We start from the raw sequence: 21,138 nt of genomic DNA on the forward strand, positions 1-21,138 counted from the left end.
AGTCCTTATAAAAGCGCTCGGTGCAGCGCTCGAGGCTAAGCCGGCTAAGCGTCTTCTGCTTCTACCATGGCGACGGGACTCGACACTCCTCGTGAGTGACAATCTCTCGTTTCTATATCGCTTTTCTTGCAGGAACCGAGGATATTCTGACTCCCAACGTCTGCATCGGAGAAATTTAATCGTCTCGCCAAGTTTTCTAAGCTCTTTGTAGCACTTACAGCGCACGCATCTTGCAGCAGTGCGATGAAGCGTCTGCTCGCGCGGCTCCTGCATGACGGCGCCGGCGCGGTGTGCGCTCCCCGCCCGAGTCACGCCGGGAGCTGTCATCGCGAAGCGTTCGCCGCCGCATCGCGAAAAGCAGCAGCTCTTGCTGTTCCGGTCTTGTTCCGAGAGCAAAGTTTGAGGTGTGTCTTGCCACCCCGCGAAAAAGAAAAGAAAAAAATATATTGCTTCTCTCTGTGCGCGCGATAGCATCATCGTTTCGGTTTTGGAATCTAGTGGGCGCGCCCCCTGAACCCGCGCAAGTTGGTGCTCGATATTCGCGTGTTGCGTACTATGAAGTCGAAAATCGTGTGCTCAGCTTCGCATATTAAAAGGGCGCTGAGCTTAAACGTGACATATGTGTACGGTGGTGACTCGTGGGCTTTTCCCCGTTTCTCGTTGGATAAAAGAGGATATTTTTATTTTATTTTTTATTTTATCTTTCTTTTTCTGCACCGAAGCCCTTATATTGTGTTACATGCTTGCTCAGTCGATGGACCTTCTGATTTGGCTTTGTTTTTTATTTATTTTTTATTTTCGGAATCACTTGCTGGAATAACATAGCGCTCGCAAATTTTAAACTCGGGCTCATGTGAATGCGCGGACTTGTGGTACCATTGGAGAGGAAACAGCCGCCGTCTGCTACACGGGAGACGAGTGCTGGAGTGACTCTTGCGAGACGATGCAGCGGAGGCGAAAGAGGAAAGACGTCAAGGAGGAGCCGCCCCGCCGGAGGAAAGAAAGACTTCGGAAACAAATTCGAGGCCGGGAAGAGGTGACGCCGATTGTTGACCGCCGCCCAATCGGGAAGTCATCCATGCAAGCGGCGGCGCGTGTGTGTGTGTGGTGTGTGCTGTGCGCGCGCAAGGCCCCCAAAGAGATGGACCACGCCCAAGCCATATTGTGTTCGGACATTTCTTCGTTGGCGGAGTCGGCCGCCGGCACTTTTTCGGATGAGGCGGTGGTGTTTATTCGTTCTGCCGCCGAGAGGCGCAGGGAGGAGGAGGAGTAGCTGTGTAGAAGGGAGGGAAAGAGGAAGACGTTAGAGGAGAGAGGCGGGAGTAGACGGGAGTAGACGCGCGAGGCCCACGGGAAGTGGAGGCAAGCGGTGGGGGTGGGAGATGGACGGGGAAGGTTAAGGGCAAGGGGAGAGCTAGCGGAGCTGGCAAGTGGGATTCCTAGGGAAAGGGCAAAGAGAGCGGTCTTCCCAGGGAGACTCAGGAGAGACGAGTAAGCGAGTCACTCTCTCTCGCTCTCTCGCTTCCCTCCCCGCAGTCTTCTGTGACGTACCTCCTCTCCTCGAGACAGCGGGCAGTTTTCGCTCCCTTTTTTCTTGATCATTTTCTTCTTTTTTTCCTTTGCGTACTTTCTCTTGTTTATCTTCATGTTGGTTTGCACTTTGGTCCGAGGAGGAAGCGGCATGCATGGGTGAAGTGGCGGCGAACAGGAGGGGAAAAAAAGGAAGGTTAAAAAGAAACCTTCCGCAATCGGCTTGTGTGTTTGTGCTGAGCGGCGGCGGCAAGGGGCGAGAGGATGCGAGTTCGGTTGGGGGGGGGGGGGGGGGGTATTGAGCAGAGAGGTAAGAATGGAGCGAGAGCGTTTCCTCTGATAGAGAGAGGGATAGAGAGGGAAACAAAAGGGGAGGTGAAAGCCCCCATTCCTCTCTGCGCTGTTGTTACGAGCGGAGTTGCTGCGTATTTTCTCGTTTTGCCTCTGCTGCAGCTCCGCTCGTGCAGGCTTTGCGGCAGGGGTGAGGTGGCTGCAAAATGTTAGTGCCGTCTTTTTTCGTTGTTTAATTGAGCGACAGGGGGTGCCAGCAACAGCGTGAGGATAGGAAAAAAAAAAAAGGTCCCTCTCCATTTCGCTCTGTCTAGCTCGAAACTGCGTGCTACTACCAGCCGGGCGTCGGATCGATTTTTCCCCGGCCAGAGAGCTAGAGAGACTGCCGGAGGCAAGCGGCGTCCGGGATGGAAGGAAGGGGAAGCTAGGGGACGCCGGAGGAGAGGCATGGACGTTTCGCAAAAAGCGCTCGCTCTCCCTCCTTTTTATGGAAAGCAGCGGGCGCTGTGTGAGAGAGAAGACCAGTGCTTCTCCGGGCAACGCGTCTATGCCGCCCCCACGCCAACATCTTCCCCCTTTCCCACACTCCCTAGGCGTTCTCCCCAAGCGACGGAGCCAACGTTCCCTAGCTCCCTTCCGCCTCCCGACTTTATATTTATCGCCTCGTGCCGTCGTACGTTCTGGTTCGGTCTTCCTCATCGTCATCTCCTGAGCATTGTTTCTCCGCTTCCCTCCCGTCTCCCGTACAGCCGTTTTCGGTCGGTACTCCTCGTTTTTACCACCTCGCGCACTGTATTGCGAGTAGCGCTCTGTTCTTTTTTCTGTAGCTGTTATTATCCTGCTTGCCTCCAGATATGAGATTAGACATCTCTCTTTTCCGCCGCGAGAGCGTTAGGCTATCGTGCATCTCTTGCCGGCGTCGTCTGCACAGTACCTCTATACCACTGCTTTTGCCGTCCCGAATCTTACGTTCTCCTCCTCGCTGGTTGTACAATGATAATAAAGTTTTTAATTTTCTCCAACGGTCGCTTGTCTCTAACTCGTCCCCCCCAGCCTCCCCCCCCCCCTCCCCCCACATTCACCTTCTAAAAAAAAATAAAAGAGATGAGTAATTCCCCGAAGAGCAGACAGCGATCCCCCTTATTTCTTTCCTTCTAACCCAAACTGAATTTCGGTAGGGAGAAGGAGAACAAAAAGGAACGGACGTGAAAGCGGAGTGAATTAGGCGCACAGCAGTGGCAGACAAGATCCACCGCGCGTCAACTCTCAAATAGAATTGCGATAGAGAGCCTACAGTAGTTGAGCCGCACTGTTGCTCGCTTGCTTGTGTTTCCTGCCTGCCCCTCGAAACCCTTTTTAGCCTTCCTTTCGCCTATTAACTTACTCCTGCTGCCGCCTTCTTCCGATCTTTATTGGCTTATACGATTGAGTTGGTTCTGACTTGGCTTCGGTCGAATTTACTTTTCACCGTTCGTTTTTTTTTTCTGTCTTTCTTTGCAAGCACTGTCGTCCACTCTTGTTTCTTTGCATTGCTTGCTTTCACCGTTCGGCCTTCTTCGAACGAGATGGAAACGGTATGGCGGAAAGGAGGAAAGGGGGAGGGGGGTTCGCGGAAAGTCCAACGTGACTCGGTTACTGCCTACGCCTCAGGGTGACGCAGGGCAACGATGGTGCTCTGCGTCGAAGTCCGAGCTAGCTGTGCCGTTTGTTATAATCATTCTTTTTTTTTCTTCCTTTTTTCCCTTTTTTTCGTTTCTCTGGGTGGAATTAAAAGGGTTGATGCCGTTTGCTTCCTTTTTTTTCCCTTTTACACCGCGTGCGTTTCAGTTCTGTTCCGGCTGACAAATTCCACCGCCGCGACGACGAGTGTTCTGTCCAAATTACACCTCCCGAGCTACTTTTTTTTTTAATACACGCACTCAGGCACACACGCACACCGCACAATTCCCGAGTTATTTATTCATCCGGCCGGCTTATTTCGCCTTGTCTGGCGCGCGACGAAACGTGTCGCAGTGCAAATTGAGTTTTGCGAGCACCCCCACATTTCCGTGACAACCATTCTTTTTCTCTTTTCGGCCCTCCGTTTTTGTTACCTCTGTGAGCCGACTTCTTTCGGCGCTTAGTATTTATCGAGCTGCAGAGGCGGCAGCTTTGCGTTGAATATTGTTGGCCATTTTGGGAGCCGATGCACCGTGCTCAGTCGCCAAGTTCAGTGGACGTGGTAATTCGCATATATATAACGGTGGATGTGTGCGCCGGAAACAACTATAGTTAGCGCGCTTTCGCAAATGAGTCTTTCTTTTTTAATTTTTTTTTTGTACGACTACACATCCTTCTTCGGCGGTGTAACCCGCACCGAGCGGAGCTTGCTGGCAGTTTTAGTTCGAGGCGTGCGAGGGTTGACGCAGCACTTTGACGCGGTTGACATTGTTCAACATATCATTTACCTAATCTTCTTTTATTAGGGCGTTGAGGTCTCGACTGTTCTATTGTTTGTTTGTTTTTGCTGCTGTCATCTCAACTGGTTATGGAGAACTTATTGAAGTAGATATACCACAAATGTATAGCATTCGAAGAACTGCATTGATACAGCACCAATTTTCGAACTGTCGACTATATAGGCAACAAAATGAAAGGAATTTCGGGATTATAGATAGGTAGGAATTAGTAATGAATAGCAGAGATAAATCTGGAAATTTAAGAAGGCTCGGGCCAAGAATGCAACAACCACGTACTCCCGATTGCTGCTAACACTAATAGTACATGCAGATAGGGGTTCCAAAACCCAGAGCTGTCTAACTTCAGCAAAATCTGACAAGCAGGAGTTTCCAAAAAGCTCTTAAAGAGGCGAAATAAAAACAGAAAAAAAAAAAAACACGGTGAACCATTCAGTCTTCATCTCATAGTCGGGGGGTATATTAAAGCGCCGTGGGTGACAATTCGGTGAGGGATTACTCACTGCGCAGTCTCACGAAGGTGTCTTTTCAGCAGCCTTCTGCGTACTGTGGGATTGATCGTGAGATGCAGAGAAATACAGGAGACGTCGCGAACATTAAAACGATAGAAAGTGTGGAGTACGACAACTGACTGCGCGCCTCCGAAGCGCATAGCTATAGTGTCCGTCGAATCAACAGTGTCTGTAGTATTTATAATCTATAGTCCACTGTAAATGCGCATATACAAATTTAATTGTCGCAGATATGTATTATATTCTGGAAAAAAAACGAAAAAAAAAAACGATCCAAGTATGCCAGTGTATGCCGTGCACCGGAAGAGTGGTTTCACGAATATTCCGAAACTATAGATTCCCACGGCGCGTTATTCGTGCGCTCTTGTCTTTGTTCGAAGCAAGACATGTAGCCCGAGAGAGGATGATTAGCTCCTATATTTGACCGTTTCTTTCTGGGTTGAAGCTACTCTCTACGGGAATTGTGCACCATTCGAGGTTTATCTGGTCCCCACACAATTATCGTCACCTGTCTTGCATGCAAGTTCCTTTCTTTAGCTCTGCGCCCGGTGACATATAGCCTCCCTGCATGACAGGAAATTGGCGAGCGCAGTTTGTTAGATGAAATACACGCAAGATGGATCGTATTATTTGGAGACAATTTAGATATAAGCACCGAAGGGTGTAAAATAAATTTAGTCGCGGTGTCTCGCATACGGAGACGCAACTTACTTTTGTCTGTTCCGACTAGCAACAAGAAAAAAACTTTCTTGGAGCATAGCGCTGAATATAAACGTAACCATCTGCTAAACAAAATGATATCCTAATTCACTTTAGTAAAATGGGTAATGCAAAAGAAAGGTATAATTTAAGAGGCGCACTATACCAGATAATTTTTTAAAGTGTTCGATGAGGTGCTCTGTATCACTGCTATTAATTCGCGTTCCTTACTGCATCAGAAGGATATCCCCTGCATAACCGGCGCACATGACCTGTAACAAATATTTCAGTTCTTTTCATGATATGTAGCGCATAACCTACAAGAGGAAAATTTCCGTAAACCAGTGAATTCTTGTAATTATGATGACTGGCCTGAAATGGGGCTTAAATACTTATGCTACAGGTTACAAGTATTCGTCTTCTTTTATTTCTGAAAAGTTTGCGCCGTATTTGCAGAAAAAGAATGTAAAATTTTAGACTCCTTAATAGCTCTTAATCATAATTCGTGACTGAAGAGCTTAGATTGTGCATGCTTTATACTGAATTACAAACCGTCTTCTCACACCCGCCGTGGATGGCTTAGCGGCTATGTGGTGTTGCGCCGTTAAGCACGAGGTCGCTGGATCAAATCCCGGCTCGCAGCGGCCGCATTTCGATGGGGGCGAAATGCAAAAAAAAAAAAAAAAAAAAAAAAAACTTCGCCCGTGTACCGTGCGTTGGATGCACGTTAAAGAACCCCAGGTGGCCTAAATTAATGCAGAGTCTCCCCCACCACGGCGTACATGCCTCATAAGCAGATAGTATAGTTTTGGCACGTAAAACCCCAGAATTTATTACTACAGTCGAACCCGGATATAGCGAACCCACGTATAACGAATTGTTGTGTATAACGAACAGCAGTAAGAACAGCATCCCCCTTGAAAATTTTTGTATGAAATATTTATTTCATATATCGAATTACCGATATTATACAGAACGTTTTTGTGATCCCCTTCAGAAGCGCTTTATCCGGGTTACACAGTTTTTTTTTTTTTTTTAACTGTCTTCTCGATCCCCCTCTGCCAGGTTCACAGACCGGGCGATTGCGTTTATACACGCGTCGCGATAAGTCCGGAAACGGAACTCGGCCGCTGCGCGTTGTCAGTTGTGTTTCAACTCTTGCTCGCGGCACCGGAACGAAGGCTCATCCGGACGCGCGCGTGATGTCATCCCGCTGTTCGCGCGAACGAGCGCCATATAGACTGACGCGTACGCACGCGCGCGCCAACGGAGAAGTCTCGCGAGTAAACAAATATTATCACAGGCGGCGCGTCAGCTCATGGCCTGTATGTGCAACGCCCGGCGTGTCATCTCTGTTCAATTACTGCCGCGTGTCATATCGCTGCTCGGCAAGCGTCGGATGCTCTTACTGAATGCGCCTAATTACACGGGTATATGCTGCGCGCAAGTGCATGCAGTTGTAGACGAGTGTATGGTGGCAATACTGTCACATTCCTCGTGCGGACAAAATAAATAAATTGGACAAGCTCTATATACTGCGTGGCGTCAAGTTTCTCGGCCGGCAAGATTGATGTGGCCGAATTTTTAAACAGTTGCTTCGCAAAGATTGTTGCTCGAAACGGCGAACAAACGCGCAGTTTTTCTAAAAAATTTGAACCGGTTGCCAGCTGGTTCGCGCATTTCGTCGAATGCCGGCCAGGAGCCGTCAGTATAAATAAAGAAAAATCTGTTATTGGTCGCTTGTCGGAATAAGTTTCCTCTCTTTTTTATTATTTATTTATTTTGTATTTATTTTAGTGTTTGTTTTAGATGTTGTTGTGGCGTACGTTATCTGAGTGACTTCTAGACATTCCTTACTGACGTGTTCTAAGCATATTAGAAAACCGATAGCTACAGCTGCGCGCGCATCCTAGCTGATCTGCACCGCGCATGCTCAGATAACAACTGGTCGGTGTGGCATCGTCAGAGTATACGTATAGTAACGAGCGCTTTGCTAAAATGTCCCAATATTCCCGAGTGTCTTTCACACCTCCTACTGTGACTTCCGCGCCCAACAGGGTGATGAGAGCTGTACATCTCTTTCCTGACTACACATAGCGTGACCATGAATACACTAAACGATTATACAAACAGTTGACCTCTGCCGCCTCCCGCCACCCCTGCAGGCCTCTCGCATCCCCCGAAACTCGCTCGATACGCTCTCCTCCCCTATTAGCCGCGGCCGCTTCAAGCCGTTTTCTTCCCGACGTAAATGCCTTCCTCCTGTGCCACCATTTTCCCGCTCCTGTCACCGACGACATTACCAGGTAGGCGAGGCGTAATGACATTCGGTGCGTTCGCGCCGTGGCCGCTTCCGCGCTTCCGAACCCATCCATTATCGGAGAGGCGTCACGTACTACTACTACTACTACTACTACGCGCTATAGCGACCGCCACGCCATCGGGAGTATGGCGTCCCGCTTGCATCCGCTGCAGAAATGACAACATATATATACGACGAGCAAATAAATAACAGGGCAAAGCGCCCAACTTCCGCGGCCGAAACGGCGGCCACCATGCACCTCGCGCGCCGGGGAATCCCGTGACGCGTTGATGTCCCGTTATATACCTACGTACGAGAGAGAGAGAGTGGGTGGGGGAGACGGAGCCAGTCCTCGGTCACCAAGCTGCTGCTGGTGCCGGGCATTGATTAAACTTGACCACGACCCAGACGTGCGTGCGCAGCGCGAGAGGGGGGCCGCGCCTCGGCCGGTGACCAGGCGGGAACGGCTTTGGGGGCAAAAACCTCGTCGCGGCATCGATCGCGCCCCTGGCTGGGTGGCTGCACGGCGGAGAGGAGAGGCGGGATGAGGGGTGCGCGCAGGCGCACCCTCGCCCGCCCTCCGTATACACGTCGGAGGCAATGGTCGCATCGCCGTATACACTCTTGGCGTGGAAAACTCCTTCCTTTTTCTTTTTTCGTTTTCTTCAGCATATTGGCTACCGTAGAATAGATGGACGAGGACTAAATGGGAAATAAAGGTGCAGCGCGCCAAGCAAGTTAGCTTAGCCAGCATTTCCACTCAATTACATCGCGTGGGAGGTTCAGACCAAACTTGTGAGACATGCCTGTACGAGCTTGAGATATCTTGTTGATAGGGCTCCATTGGACATGGAGAGCGAGTAAAAGCCGCGTAGAACAATAGCAGTGATAACAATCACTGGTAAGACAAGGGATGTCGTGGTTAAGGTGCCATATACCGTAGATAGCTGTGCTTTGTTTTCATCAACCACCCACTTTTTAGTCTGCGCAGGTGCCTCTTTAGGGGAGTACAGCTTCACTGAAACCCCTTGGGGTAAACGGTCAGCAGATTAAATAATGATGGGGTGTACTACTCTCCCCTCTTTCACGAAGGAGTTCACCGACACGGTGTGAAGCTTCAAGAAAACGAGGCCACCGACGCAACGTTTGGTTTGTACGCCTCTGGCTGGGGGTGTGCCATTGCTTAAAGTGCTTTTTTTTTTCTAGTATTATTAAACCGCCTGCGCTCGTCTTGTGTCCGCAACATTCGCTAATAATGACAACAGAGCTCGTTCGTCAGTGTTGGCATAATGACCACCACTTATACAGGCGATTTGTAGAGTAGCCTACCTTCTTTTTACCACTATTTTGAGCACGCATCATCGTGTCATATGTATGTGATTGAGTTTGGTGCGAGCATATTATCGCCTGGAGCATCGCGAGGCACGTGAATCCCACCTTTGCCGCTGTAAGTAATCCACAGCCCGACCCACCTCCACATAGTTGGGCGAGCGCTTCACGGATCTGGCTGCTTCCCGTAGCAAACTTTTGGGAGTAAACCGAACTAACTAGAATTGCTTGCCATGGACCGGACACGCGCAACACGGAGGTTTCTGACGATGAACTGCAGATCGAAATCGCTCTGAAATTACTTCACCGCCCACGTTTCCTTATACAGTGCTCGAAAACCAGCTTCTCCTTCGTACTTGAGCGCGTGTTCTTTGCGAATCATGTTGCGAAGTTTTACTGAATATTTCTTGCGCAAACGAACCACTGAATTAGCGTAATTGCTCCGATGTCCCGAAGCTCCGGCCGTGCGCGCGCAGATACCCAAGTAATTCCGGCGAGTTTGTGCCTCGATCCTTAGAGTCGGTGGCGAAGTAGTAACCATCTCTTCTGTGCCCCTCCACCCACCCGCTGAGAATTGATGGCTTTTGCTCTGCGAAGCCGTATAGCTCTGCAGCGCGCCAAGCACCGGAAGTTGCCGCCACTGTCGGGGGGAAGGCAAACGCGATAGTGCCGCATGGGAGGAAGAGGCGCCGAAAGGCAGTTGATGTGTGCGCCGCTTCTCCAGCGAGCGCAGTTCATCGCATTCCTTTGCTTTTTGTGTGTATCCACTTGGCATTTATTAGAAAGTGTGCGCGAACGTGCAGTGGGGATAGATAGAGGCAAGGCGGAGAGGTGTGTGTGTGTGTGTGGGGGGGGGGGGGGGTAGCTGAGGAGGGGCAAAGAGTCAAGAACGCACGTGTTGAATTTGAGAGCCCGCTGGAGGGTGTCTTTTTGAAGAAGGAGGGGGTGAGGGGGGTTGTTGAGTAGTGTGAGGACGCGGCACAGTGTGTGTATACTTGTGTTGAGTGCGTGGGAGTCTCGTTGGCAAGCTGGCTTTTTTTTTTTTTTTTTCTCCGTCGCGATGCGAGAGCGTTTAACACAGTGCAGAAACGGACGAGCGAGTAGCGTCGTTCGAGTGACACATACGCGCGCTGTTGCTGCTGCTTCTGGCTGCTTCGCTGGTTGGGAAAACAGAAAGATAACATTTGTGAGGGAGTTAAATTTTAAATGGCTTGAGCGTTAGCGGGTAGGGAAAGAGTTGAATTACTGTAGAGTGTGGGATACGAGCGTATGAGGGGTGTCGCGCGTACTTGTGGTGCAATCCGCGGATGACACAAGTTTGTGCTGGAGTCTTCTATAGAGGATGTATACGCGGTTTCGATGGACTTCAGAGGGAGGGGTTGACAGCAGGAAGAAAATTGTCATTATCTCTCTCTCTCTTTCACACACACACACACACACACACACACACACACACACACACACACACACACACGCACACGCACACGCACACACACACACACACACACACACACACACCACACACACACACACACACACACACACACACACACACACACAGAGAGAGAGAGAGAATGTATAAAAAGGACTGTAAAAAGGATGTATAAAAAGAGAATGTATAAAAAGAACCGGGACGCGACTGCCCACCCGGCCCGGTTCTGGCTGAACTTAGCCGAATGAAACGGTAAGTATGGTGGAACGCGGCGGACAGTGCATGGCGATATGCGATACATCATTTCCTCTGCCGGCGACGAACTTTGCTGGATCCCACGCTGGCAGTCTTTTCTCTCTCTCTTTTCGTGTTTACATGAAGACTGGCACTTTAGACGAAGACAGCTACGGCGCTCACTGAAAGGCTACGTGTTCAACGGATACAGAGAGGAGGACGCCCAGAGATACCAAGCACGAAGACGTCAGTCGGCGCTGTTGCTTGGCGACTTTCGCACCGGCGCTCCCATGTATACCATATAGTCGCTACTGCAGCACCTGTACTGTACACCGCCGTCGGCCGATCCCTGTTTCCGGTACACGGAGAAGGGAAAAGGCGCGCTGAAAGCGGAGACTGCTTTCCTCGCCTCCTCCTTCTCTCCGAGCTGTGCAGCTGCGTCGGAGGAGCACAAACACAGCCGCGCGGGAACCCCCCCTTCTTCCCCGAGATCTGCATATCGCGTGCTTCATTTCCGCTCCTTGCAGTCGGCGCGCTTTTCGCTCTGTCCGTGCCGACATGCAGCGGTCCTCGTTTAACTGAGCAGCACGGGACGACTCGCCGACATATGAGTACACACACGCAGGGGCTTGGCGGCGGCCGACGCCGCCTTTTGTGCACGATATGGGGCCGCTTTGCTTCGCTTATCTGCTTCCATATCGCAATCATTTGCTGCGCAGATGTCATTCTCGTATGCTCTATAGTATATATGGAAGGGCGGAGGCATGGTACACTAAAGCCCCTTTAGGGTACACATGCCGCGGAGGTTGTGTCAAAAGGAAGTGTTGCACCGCCGCACCCGGAGACAGAACATGTCAGAATGACGCCTGTCGAACGAACATTAACCTGAGAGAGAGAGAGAGAGAGAGATTTTGGCGAGGGTTTTGCAATGCGATGGTGACTGGAATCATGATACACCGAGAACATGCGACGCACGCCGCTGAGGTCGTCAAGTGCCGCTATCTCGAATACCCTGAACTGTACTAGCTGTGGCCTCCGAAAGCACTGGCGGAAGCTCCGATTGGCGCAAAGGCGAGGAGGAAAATTCCGGGCTGGCACGAAGGCCTTGCCTTCGAGATCCTAGGCGGAGGCTGCTCTTCCGTTTACTCGCTCCCTGTGCGATGAACACTCGAGAAGTGCGGGAGTGTCGGCGATCACTTTTATAGCGAATAATCGTTCATCCCATGTGTAACTGTTTAAACATATGTGCGTCTATAGTTATAATAGGTGCGTTAACTATGTATCCCAACTATCCAAAGTCTTGATACTATTCCCTTTCTCAAGTTCCATGACCAACCGCGCCGCTGGCAGTGGCACTTTTGAAGGGCTTGCGAATACTTGGTCTGTTACAGTTAAAAAAAAAAGTTCCCGAACTTTTTCGGGTGGTTGATGCTCTGATTTCTTTAGAATGCGATGACCATGCTCGTTTATCGAAAAACAATAAAACTGGTATACGAAAAGACGTTGCCAAAATTTATGACATCACGATAAGATGGTGCTGCGACTTGAAGGTGGCAGGTGGCGCCGCCACTCTTGTCTTGCTTTTTCGTTATTATTATTATTATTATTATTATTATTATTATTATTATTATTATTATTATTATTAGTAGTAGTAGTAGTAGTAGTAGTAGTAGTAGTAGTAGTAGTAGTAGTAGTAGTAGTATAGTCTGCCAATACAACCTAATAGGCTAATACTATTTCTCCTTACGTTTCCATTTAATAACCCGCTTTCTTGACTGGCCTCCTGTAATTAATGAGCTCATGCTCATTATTTCGCGAGATCGGCAAGCCATCAGCAACAGCGCGCTCGTGGACGTGGCGTGGAATTTGTTCAAATCATCTCGCCGAACTGGCTCTGGCGGTGCCGAACTGTGTATCTTATAGGCGGCCCCGTTGGTCTCTTCTTGCATGGCCAGTGGGAGACTGATGTCAACTTCCCGTGCACTCACCCGTTATTTTCTCGTTAGTTTCCTCGCCGCGTGCCTGCATCTCATCCGGTGGCCGGCATACACAGAGCACTTGACGGAATGAAAAATGCTCGCCCTAGCCTCCCCACATCTGACACTCGTTATCTTTCTTGCTTTCGTCCTCTTTTTTCTTGTCGTCTTCAGTGTCTCCCCGAATCGCGCGCCTGAGTACTTCTCCCTGTTCCCCATTCTTCGGCTGCCCTCCCGGCATCCCTGCGCTTCCGGTATTCCGTAAAAATATTTTTCTTTCGGGTTTTTCTCTTCTTTTCTTTAATTCGGTCATTCGCTTATATATGCTCCATATTTCTTTTCCCCTGGGCGCTAAAGATCGAAATTATATATATATATATATATATATATATATATATATATATATATATATATACACGCTTTTTTTTCTTTCTCTCACTTCTTTATTTCGTTCCTTATTTATTGTCTCTCTCTCTCTCTCCTCTTCCTTATCTGTTTTTCTTTTTTCTTTTTATTTCAGCTCTGCACGTGTCGTTTAAATACCCGACTGCCGACGCGCACCCCTCTAGCGCAGTTAGTCCAGTCCCCTCCCCATACCATACATGCCTCGTGCGTCCCTTTGCCTTCCGTTTTTCACTTACTTCCTACTTCTTTATTAGTTTTTTTTTTTTTTTTTTTTTTTGTTACTCACTCTCGCGACGCGTCTCGCCTTCGCCCCCCTTTCTCCGCGTGCTCTCTATGCGTTGCCTTCCGCCTCGTCCTGTTAGCTAGCGCATAGTCGCTTCCCCTTTATTTCCCTGCCCCAAAGCGGGACCTATAGAGCAGGAGCCATTTCGTTCTACCTTCTCTTCTCTTTCGAAGCATTATCCATAAAGTTATGCCGTCCTCATTTTCAGGTTTCTACGTTTTCCTCATCGATTCCACTTCTTCTTTTTTTATATACCTTCCCCTCCGTCATCCCTCGCCCAGCTTTCCCGATTATTTTATTTGTTTCCCGTTCCTTGCTGCAATGATCTACCCCTGCCTGATGTGTTAGACGACAGGAAAGAAAGTGCCTGCGTGTGTGGGAGAGAGTGCGGCCAAGGGAGCGAGGGGAGGGAGAACAAGCGGGAGGGGAGTTCATTGTCCCGAAATTCCTCTGGAATCTTCGGGAAAAGATTAGATTCGACGGCTATGTGAGACACCGTTTCCTTTTTTTTTAACTTTCTTTATATACTTCTCCTGGCGTCCTGCTTACCCCCTTCTTTTTTTTCTCTCTCTCTCTCTCTATCTCTGACTGCATGAATCGCTTTTTCTTCGAAGAGTATTACTGTCTGATATCCCGAAACATTGAGAGTACAAACGGGGAGAACAAAACAAAATAATCCCCATATGTGTATAATTTAGTGCCAACAAATAGAGCGCGCTCGCTTTTGTGATATAGCGGACGGAACGGCGGCGCGTTTGTATAGGTAAAAACGATGCAGTGTGGGTGTATCGTGGTGGGCGCGCGGTCGGGGTAGCAGAGAGAGAGAGTGTGTGTGCGGACGTGATGTAATCGCCGTTATGGTGCGGACAAGTCGTATACGTGAAGCCCACACAGAGAGAGTGTCGCGGCAGGTCATTACCTGCCTTATAGTCTCTTATATACGCCATCGCTTGTTGCTCGTTCGGTGCCTTTGTTCCCTTTAATGTTTTCCCTATTCTCTCATTTTGGGAGGAGATGGGGACACACACGCATTTTACTTCGCTTTGGATTTTATTTTTTGATTCTTCGAGTTTTGATCGTTGCAAGACGCTTACGTTTGATGAAGACGAGCGCCGTTCGTCCGGAAATGAGCAGCTGAAGAGACGAAGAAAAGTGCGTACCGAATGTGACGTTTTACTTCCGGAAAGAGAAAGAAAGAACAAGAATTAGAAGGCACTGCGTACTGCACACAGAAAGAAATAACGGATAAATTCCATATGCAAATGTAAGGGCCTCGCGTGAGCTTTATTTATTTATTTATTTATTTATTTATTTATTTATTTATTTATTTATTTATTTATTTACTTACTTACTTACTTTAAACGTAGAAAAATACGAAGGTAGGCCTCTTTCGAGCCGGCTTGTTCTAAATAAACGCTACTAACGCAACATTAAAGAATAAAAAAGAAAACAAGAAAATATTAGCGAGCGCTATACGTCGACACACACAATTCACAAGGACCCAAATAGCGTCGTCACGGGTGCGCCAGCACAATTGGGACAGCTTTCGTCGGGACGACGTTTTCGTATAGATGTAGTATGTGTACTGAATGTACACGACGCCGTCTATGCGCGCGCGCGTGCGTGCGTGTGTGTGTTTGTGTCAGTGAGCGGCACACTTTTTACTGTGTACGTGTAAACGCGCCATCGCCGGCGGATATATATATATATATATAGATTCGCACCACCCGGCGGTTTATTAAGGGCGTAATTGAAGGATACCACCCACTTATATCGTCGTCATCTCTAGGGAGGGGAGGAATGGGGGGGGGGGGGGATGCACCGGTATCTCTTCTTTTTCCTCTTCCTCCCTTTATCCCCCCCCCCTTTTTTTTTACCCCTGTTGGCCCACGAGACTCCGCGTCGCCGCCGGCTTTTCTCTTTACGAGCTAGCGGCTTAGTGCGGTAAGCTCATTCCACGATGATATAGGCGCGCGCGCACACACACTAAAGCCTCGCACACACTATACGATCGTAATTCTTGGGTCCGCGACCTTTTATTTCCTTTTTGTATTTTTCTTTTTTTTTCCTTTCTTCGTGAATCATCATATTGCCTTCGGCGCGACTTGGGTCTGTCTTCGGTTTAATTCTTTGATAGTTGCGCTTCTTTCTTTCTTTTCTTTTTGTGTGAGTTCGGTTTCTTTTTTTCTTTCCCTGCTGTTTATACCCTTCCCCTCTCTGTGTCTCTCGCTCTCTTCCAATTTTTCTTTTCTTTCTTTCTTGAACGGTTTCCCTGTCTGAGGCGCGTACAGCGGAGGCTTCGCTGTTGGCAATTTTGTTACCCGCTCCAGTTGCCTTGACACTGTACACGTTGAACGAACTCGTGAGCTTATCGTAACGGTATCCTGTCATGATCCCCCCCCTCCTTTTTTTTATCTCTCTCTCTCTCTTTCTATTTCTGCTCTCCTGGTCTTCCTTCCGTCGACCTCGTCGTCGACCAAACCAAAGGTCGTTGCCAGACTGGTTGGCGTGTACATGACGAATTTGACAGCGCGTTAAGACAGGGTCAGAGACCGCGTCTTCCTCATTTCTGCCTTCACCCGCAGCTGTTGTTATCTTGTCGGCAAGTGTTCGTTGTTCGGCGGTGGGGGAATCCCTTATCATAGATTTCGGGACCCCTAAATGAAACATAATACGCAATTCGTCGATGTACTGTACTCGTTATTGATCAGCGATCCTGCGTGAAGTTATTTTCGAAGCAATATATATATATATATATATATATATATATATATATATATATATATATATATAAGGCGTGCTGTGTCTTTATTCAATGAAGGCTTGCCATATATCATATGTCATATGTGTGCTGTGTGGCCTGTGTTGTGAGATCTATTATTGTGTACCCAGCGACCGCAAATGCATGTATTATGCTCTTTTCATCAGTGGGGATAATGGTGGGTTAAAAAAAAAAGCGCGATCTGACATAACCCAATCGTTTGATAGTATACTGCGCTCGAAGCTATTGAGGTTGACGGACAGAGGAAGCTTAAGTGCTTGCGGGTTCACGTCATCACATAATATGCTTGCGTCCAAAGACCTCTTTGAAGCAATTCATTCTGCGCTACGTACACTCACGCAGATAAGATCTGCGCGTCAGCGGTCTGTCTAATTATGCGAGCAGCCACGGAGCTGGTATATTCTTACTTTGGTGAAGGACGAGACGGCGCTCTGTTTTGCAACTGTTTCAAAGCAACACCTCCCAAGAGGGCTTAATCACTTAAGTCTGTGTGCGCCGTGAACACCGTCTAAATGAACCGTTACCCACTCGCCCAACGTTCAACTATACAACATCGTATTGGTTCACGTCTATAGCCATATACGGTGACCGCATTCGCCGATGGGGCCGAAATGCGGAAAAGCCGCCCCGAACCGCGCCAACCCAAATTCTGTCCGAGTTTAATTTGCAGACTCTATCCAGTGTATACCGCGGTGACCCACTTGTTGCTTTTGAGAGCTTTTAATAACGGCTTCTGACGGATAGCGTCATCATTTCCTTGCGCTTGTCGCGGGGTCCCGTCGCGCGAACTTGATGCGCGTCGCGACTCGCCACCGTGAAGATTGGGATGATGATGATGCTGATAATAATAATAATAATAATAATAATAATAATAATAATAATAATAATAATAATGACGACGACGACGACGACGACGATGATGATGATGATGATGATGATGATGATGATGGGCCTCTCGGATGCTACTCCGAAGCTCTGGGCTGCGGAAGCTCCTCCCAAGTCTCTCGACGGTATATATACATCCGGATACACAGCTGCAGCTGTCGCGTAGAGCCGGACTCGTTTTATTTTGCGAAACCCCTTTCGACTTAAAAACGCGGCTCCTTAATATCTCGCGATAAGCGGTGTGGTCGGAAACCGTGGCGCAATATTTACGGCGTCGAGGGTTAGTGCCTTCAGTTGTAACTACCCCGGGCCCACCCCCCTTCTTTCTTCCCTAATTAAAAAAAAAAAGGCAAGAGAGAAAAAAAAAGACAAGAGGAAATAACATTGCCATAAGGCGTTCTGCTGCTGAGCGCCAGGTCGCTGGTTCGATTTGCGCTCGCATTTTGACGGAGGCGAAATGCAAAAACGCTCGAGTATACTTAGATTTAGGTGCACGCGATAAGTAACTCTCGGGTTGTCAAGATTAATTTGGCGTCCTCCACTGTGGCGTTTTGTTCGATTAACAAGAAAATCACTCATTAAGCTTTAACTAATTACCTTATGGTACATATATTGCAATTTACTGATTCTAGCCGGGTAGTTCGTGCGGCGGATCCGGCTATACTTGGAACGAATTCTCAGGATGAGACCAGTTTCGAGATATTAATTCCCCAACTTTGCGGAGAGAATGCATTGGCGTTCCAGTTACTTCTGTGCTTCAGTGCATAAAGCGACGTTTTGTTGAGAAAGTAAGTGGACCGACAGTGCATTTTACCACAAGTTTGACGGCGCACATCTCGCAAATGATGTCATCCACACAATTATTTTCAAGTCGTTAGGCCTTGCAGTACGTCTCACCCGCGCTAGAATTTGTAAATTGCAATATGTGCCATATATAAGGTAATCAGTTTAAAAACTTAATAAGTGAATTTTTGTTAGTTATTCGATTATGCATTTCAATTTGTGTGTGTGTGTGTGTGTGTGTGTGTGTGTGTGTGTGTGTGTGTGTGTGTGTGTGTGTGTGTGTGTGTGTGTGTGTGTGTGTGTGTGTGTGTGTGTGTGTGTGTGTGTGTGTGTGTGTGTGTGTGTGTGTGTGTGTGTGTGCGTGCGTGTGTGTGTGCAAGTAATGCCCGCCTCTTCGAGTAGACTGTGCTATCCGCCAGAGGCAGTTTTTAATAAGTTTTGAAAGTGTTCGCCAAAACACCGTGTATGTATACCTGCTGCATGGTATATACATACAGAATTGACGTGCATGGTCGGCGCGTGTGCATGTGTTCCGTGTTCTGGTTTCTGCGAGGCTGCGCGTGTGTGTTTACACACTGGAGTGTGTGTGCACAGGATGAGCATATCGCTCGGTGCGCGATCAGCCGTGTGTTAGCGCGCGCGCGCGCGCGGCTTATCCTATCCGTACACGTAGAACAGCTGTATATAGTAGAATAAGCCGCTTGTTTGTGACGCTGGTGCAGCGCGCGCCGGTCAAATATAAGCCGTGCCTACATAGCGCTCGGACAACAAGCCGGCTTATGGTATACTTGGGCGACGTTTATATACGTATGCGTGCGCGCTATACGAGCTCCCAAATTCCACGCACGCAGTGCGCCAAAATGCGCGCGCTATACGCTGCACGATCAACGAGGCTCATCTAGGAATTGCGCGGATATAGACTATATATGCACGCGCCGTGTCTGCAGCAGGTGTATGAACGCGCGCTGTTGTGCCGACGTGCAACGCCTGGAGGGGTTCTCGAAGGCGTGCACACACGCCTTATAGTGTTTGTATGTACAGCGCGGGGCTTATAGACAGCACAGCGGGTGGACGTTTCGGCGTGACGGAATCCCCATGCTGTATTACCCGCTATCCCCCCTTACTGCAGTGGTACTGCAGTATACCCTTTATTTTGACGCTCGCGCATGCAGGCAGGCACTATCTGTACTAATTAAGGGCGCTAGACGAATGCGAGACTGCCAGCACTGCAGAATATATACCGTCCCCCCCCCCCCCCCCCCTTTTTTTTTTTCTCGGCTTCGTGAGGTTCGCTTTCGTTTCGTCGTTTCTCATCCAGAGGCTCGACACGCGTGCTATATATAGGGGTGCGGCGTGAGCCTTGTTTAGAGCGTATTAAATTTGCTTTACCTCATCGTCTATTCTTGCGGACCTCAATAAATTTTACTACCTACCGACCTCATCGTCTACCTTTTTCTTTTCCTGATTTTTGTTCTTCTTTCTTATTGTTATTTTTTTTTCTTTGATGCTTCCATGCAGAATGCATTTGCAGTATTTGTCACACAGTGCTTAAAGAAGACTGTATGGCGGCGAAGTTTGTCGTTTCCTGCTTTTCTCACAGTGAGAATTCAGAACACTTCGCTGTCAAGGGTGGTTATTGTCAAGCTGTGAGGTTTTATACCAGCGACCGTCATGTTTAAATAATAATAATAATAATAATAATAATAATAATAATAATAATAATAATAATAATAATAATAATAATAATAATAATAATGTGACCGAGTTTTGCAGCTGCTTTGGAAGATGGGAGTTGTTAAACCATCGTTAATCGTTTCATAAAAGACCACACCTTAAATAGTATACAGATAATTACTTCGTTAAAAATGAAAGAACGACGGTACTATATAGTCGCGTCACCTCGACAGCTGCGTATATATTGTCTGTACGGTATTGAAGAACACGTCTTATTAGTATATATCAGTTCGATTTGTTGATTATTCGAGTTACGTTGGATGGTGATGATACTTTATTGAATAAAATATCGGAGTATCGGTAGTTTGAAGTTGCCGCCAGCGCTTTAATACTAAAGAGAAGATTCTTTTTTCTTTCTTCCTTCCTTATTCTTTTTTCTAACAGCGGACGTCGGCTGTATGTCGAGCCGTCCTTATCTATAAAGTCTCTTCACTTTCCGACGCCGCGTTCTCGCGCGCACTCGTCACGAAGACAGATTGGCGCCCAAGACGTGCCAGTGCGGACGCGAACTGTATAAGAGCAAAGTTATGAGTGGGAAAACAAAACAAAATAAAACTCGTTGCGCGAGCAGGCGACGGCGGCAGGGTGCTCTATAGCGTGTTTCTTTTTAAACGGGAATCGTGCCTCAGTGCACGCTCCGTTAGCCTCGTGAATGGGGTGCGCATGTATAGGCGGCACTTGTTGCGTTCCTAAAGCCTTCGATCGGCGTGCGCGGCGCGCTTCCCCGTCACAGCTGCGTGTGTGCGTGTGACGCGCTCTTCGCGGAAAGAAGAAGGCAGCGAGGCGATTTCTTCGCGGCTTGGCCATGATCCACTGTTTCGGCGTGCAACTGCGTGTTCGCGTGCTCAGCCACGAGAAACTGTAACGATGGCGCGGCGTTCGCAACGCCTCCGCTGCAGTGCTGATTGGTGGTCGTCGTGGCGGCCGCGGGCATTAGTATGTGTATAGGTGCGAGTTTACGTAAGCGTAGGACAAGGGCATGCATGCAGATTGCTTTGGCCGAGCCGCTGCTATAGCGAAGACTGCAGGTCGGCTGCTCCGCTTTGTCTTCGGCTGGATCTCCGTTCGCGATCGGCATTCCGGTTTCGTCGGGAGCATTTTCGGCGCTTTAATTTGTGCGTCGGGAAGACGGACGTAACTGCGCGGCGTGCATCCAGGTTCATTCTTTTTTTTTTTTTTTCTTCGTCTGCTTGCTTGTACTTGTTAGTTTCTGTTGCGTCATGTATAGCTTTTCCATCGTCTACGGCAGTTCGGCTACTCTCATGCTTTGAACTGACGATTTTCTGGATTCATATACGAGAAGCGGGAGAAATGAGAGACAGAGAAATAGCAGACTTCGGGATTACAGAGCCGGAACTATGGATCACTCGAACAGTTAACGTATACGCGTAAATACACGAGGGCCATCAGCGCCGCTTACGGTTGCGGCAAGCGTAGCAGCAGCCACAACAAAATGTGCGCTGGAATAAAGTAAAGGGGGAAAAAAAGATCGGGGAACTGCACCA

The 21,138-nt window shown here is 48.5% G+C and overlaps 1 protein-coding gene across 1 annotated transcript in view; it reads left to right on the plus strand.

The window, feature by feature from the left end:
- Positions 1-37: 37 nt before the first annotated feature.
- The window catches only part of LOC119441817 (uncharacterized), a 177,375-nt gene continuing 156,274 nt past the window's right edge, over positions 38-21,138 (plus strand). The window contains exon 1 of the mRNA XM_037706443.2: positions 38-91. Within this exon, the coding sequence (XP_037562371.1) occupies positions 67-91 (25 nt within the window). The 5' untranslated portion in view covers positions 38-66. The remainder of the gene's footprint in view (positions 92-21,138) is intronic.

Source organism: Dermacentor silvarum, chromosome 2 (genome assembly GCF_013339745.2).
Source record: "Dermacentor silvarum isolate Dsil-2018 chromosome 2, BIME_Dsil_1.4, whole genome shotgun sequence".
Taxonomy (NCBI): Eukaryota; Metazoa; Arthropoda; class Arachnida; order Ixodida; family Ixodidae; genus Dermacentor; species Dermacentor silvarum.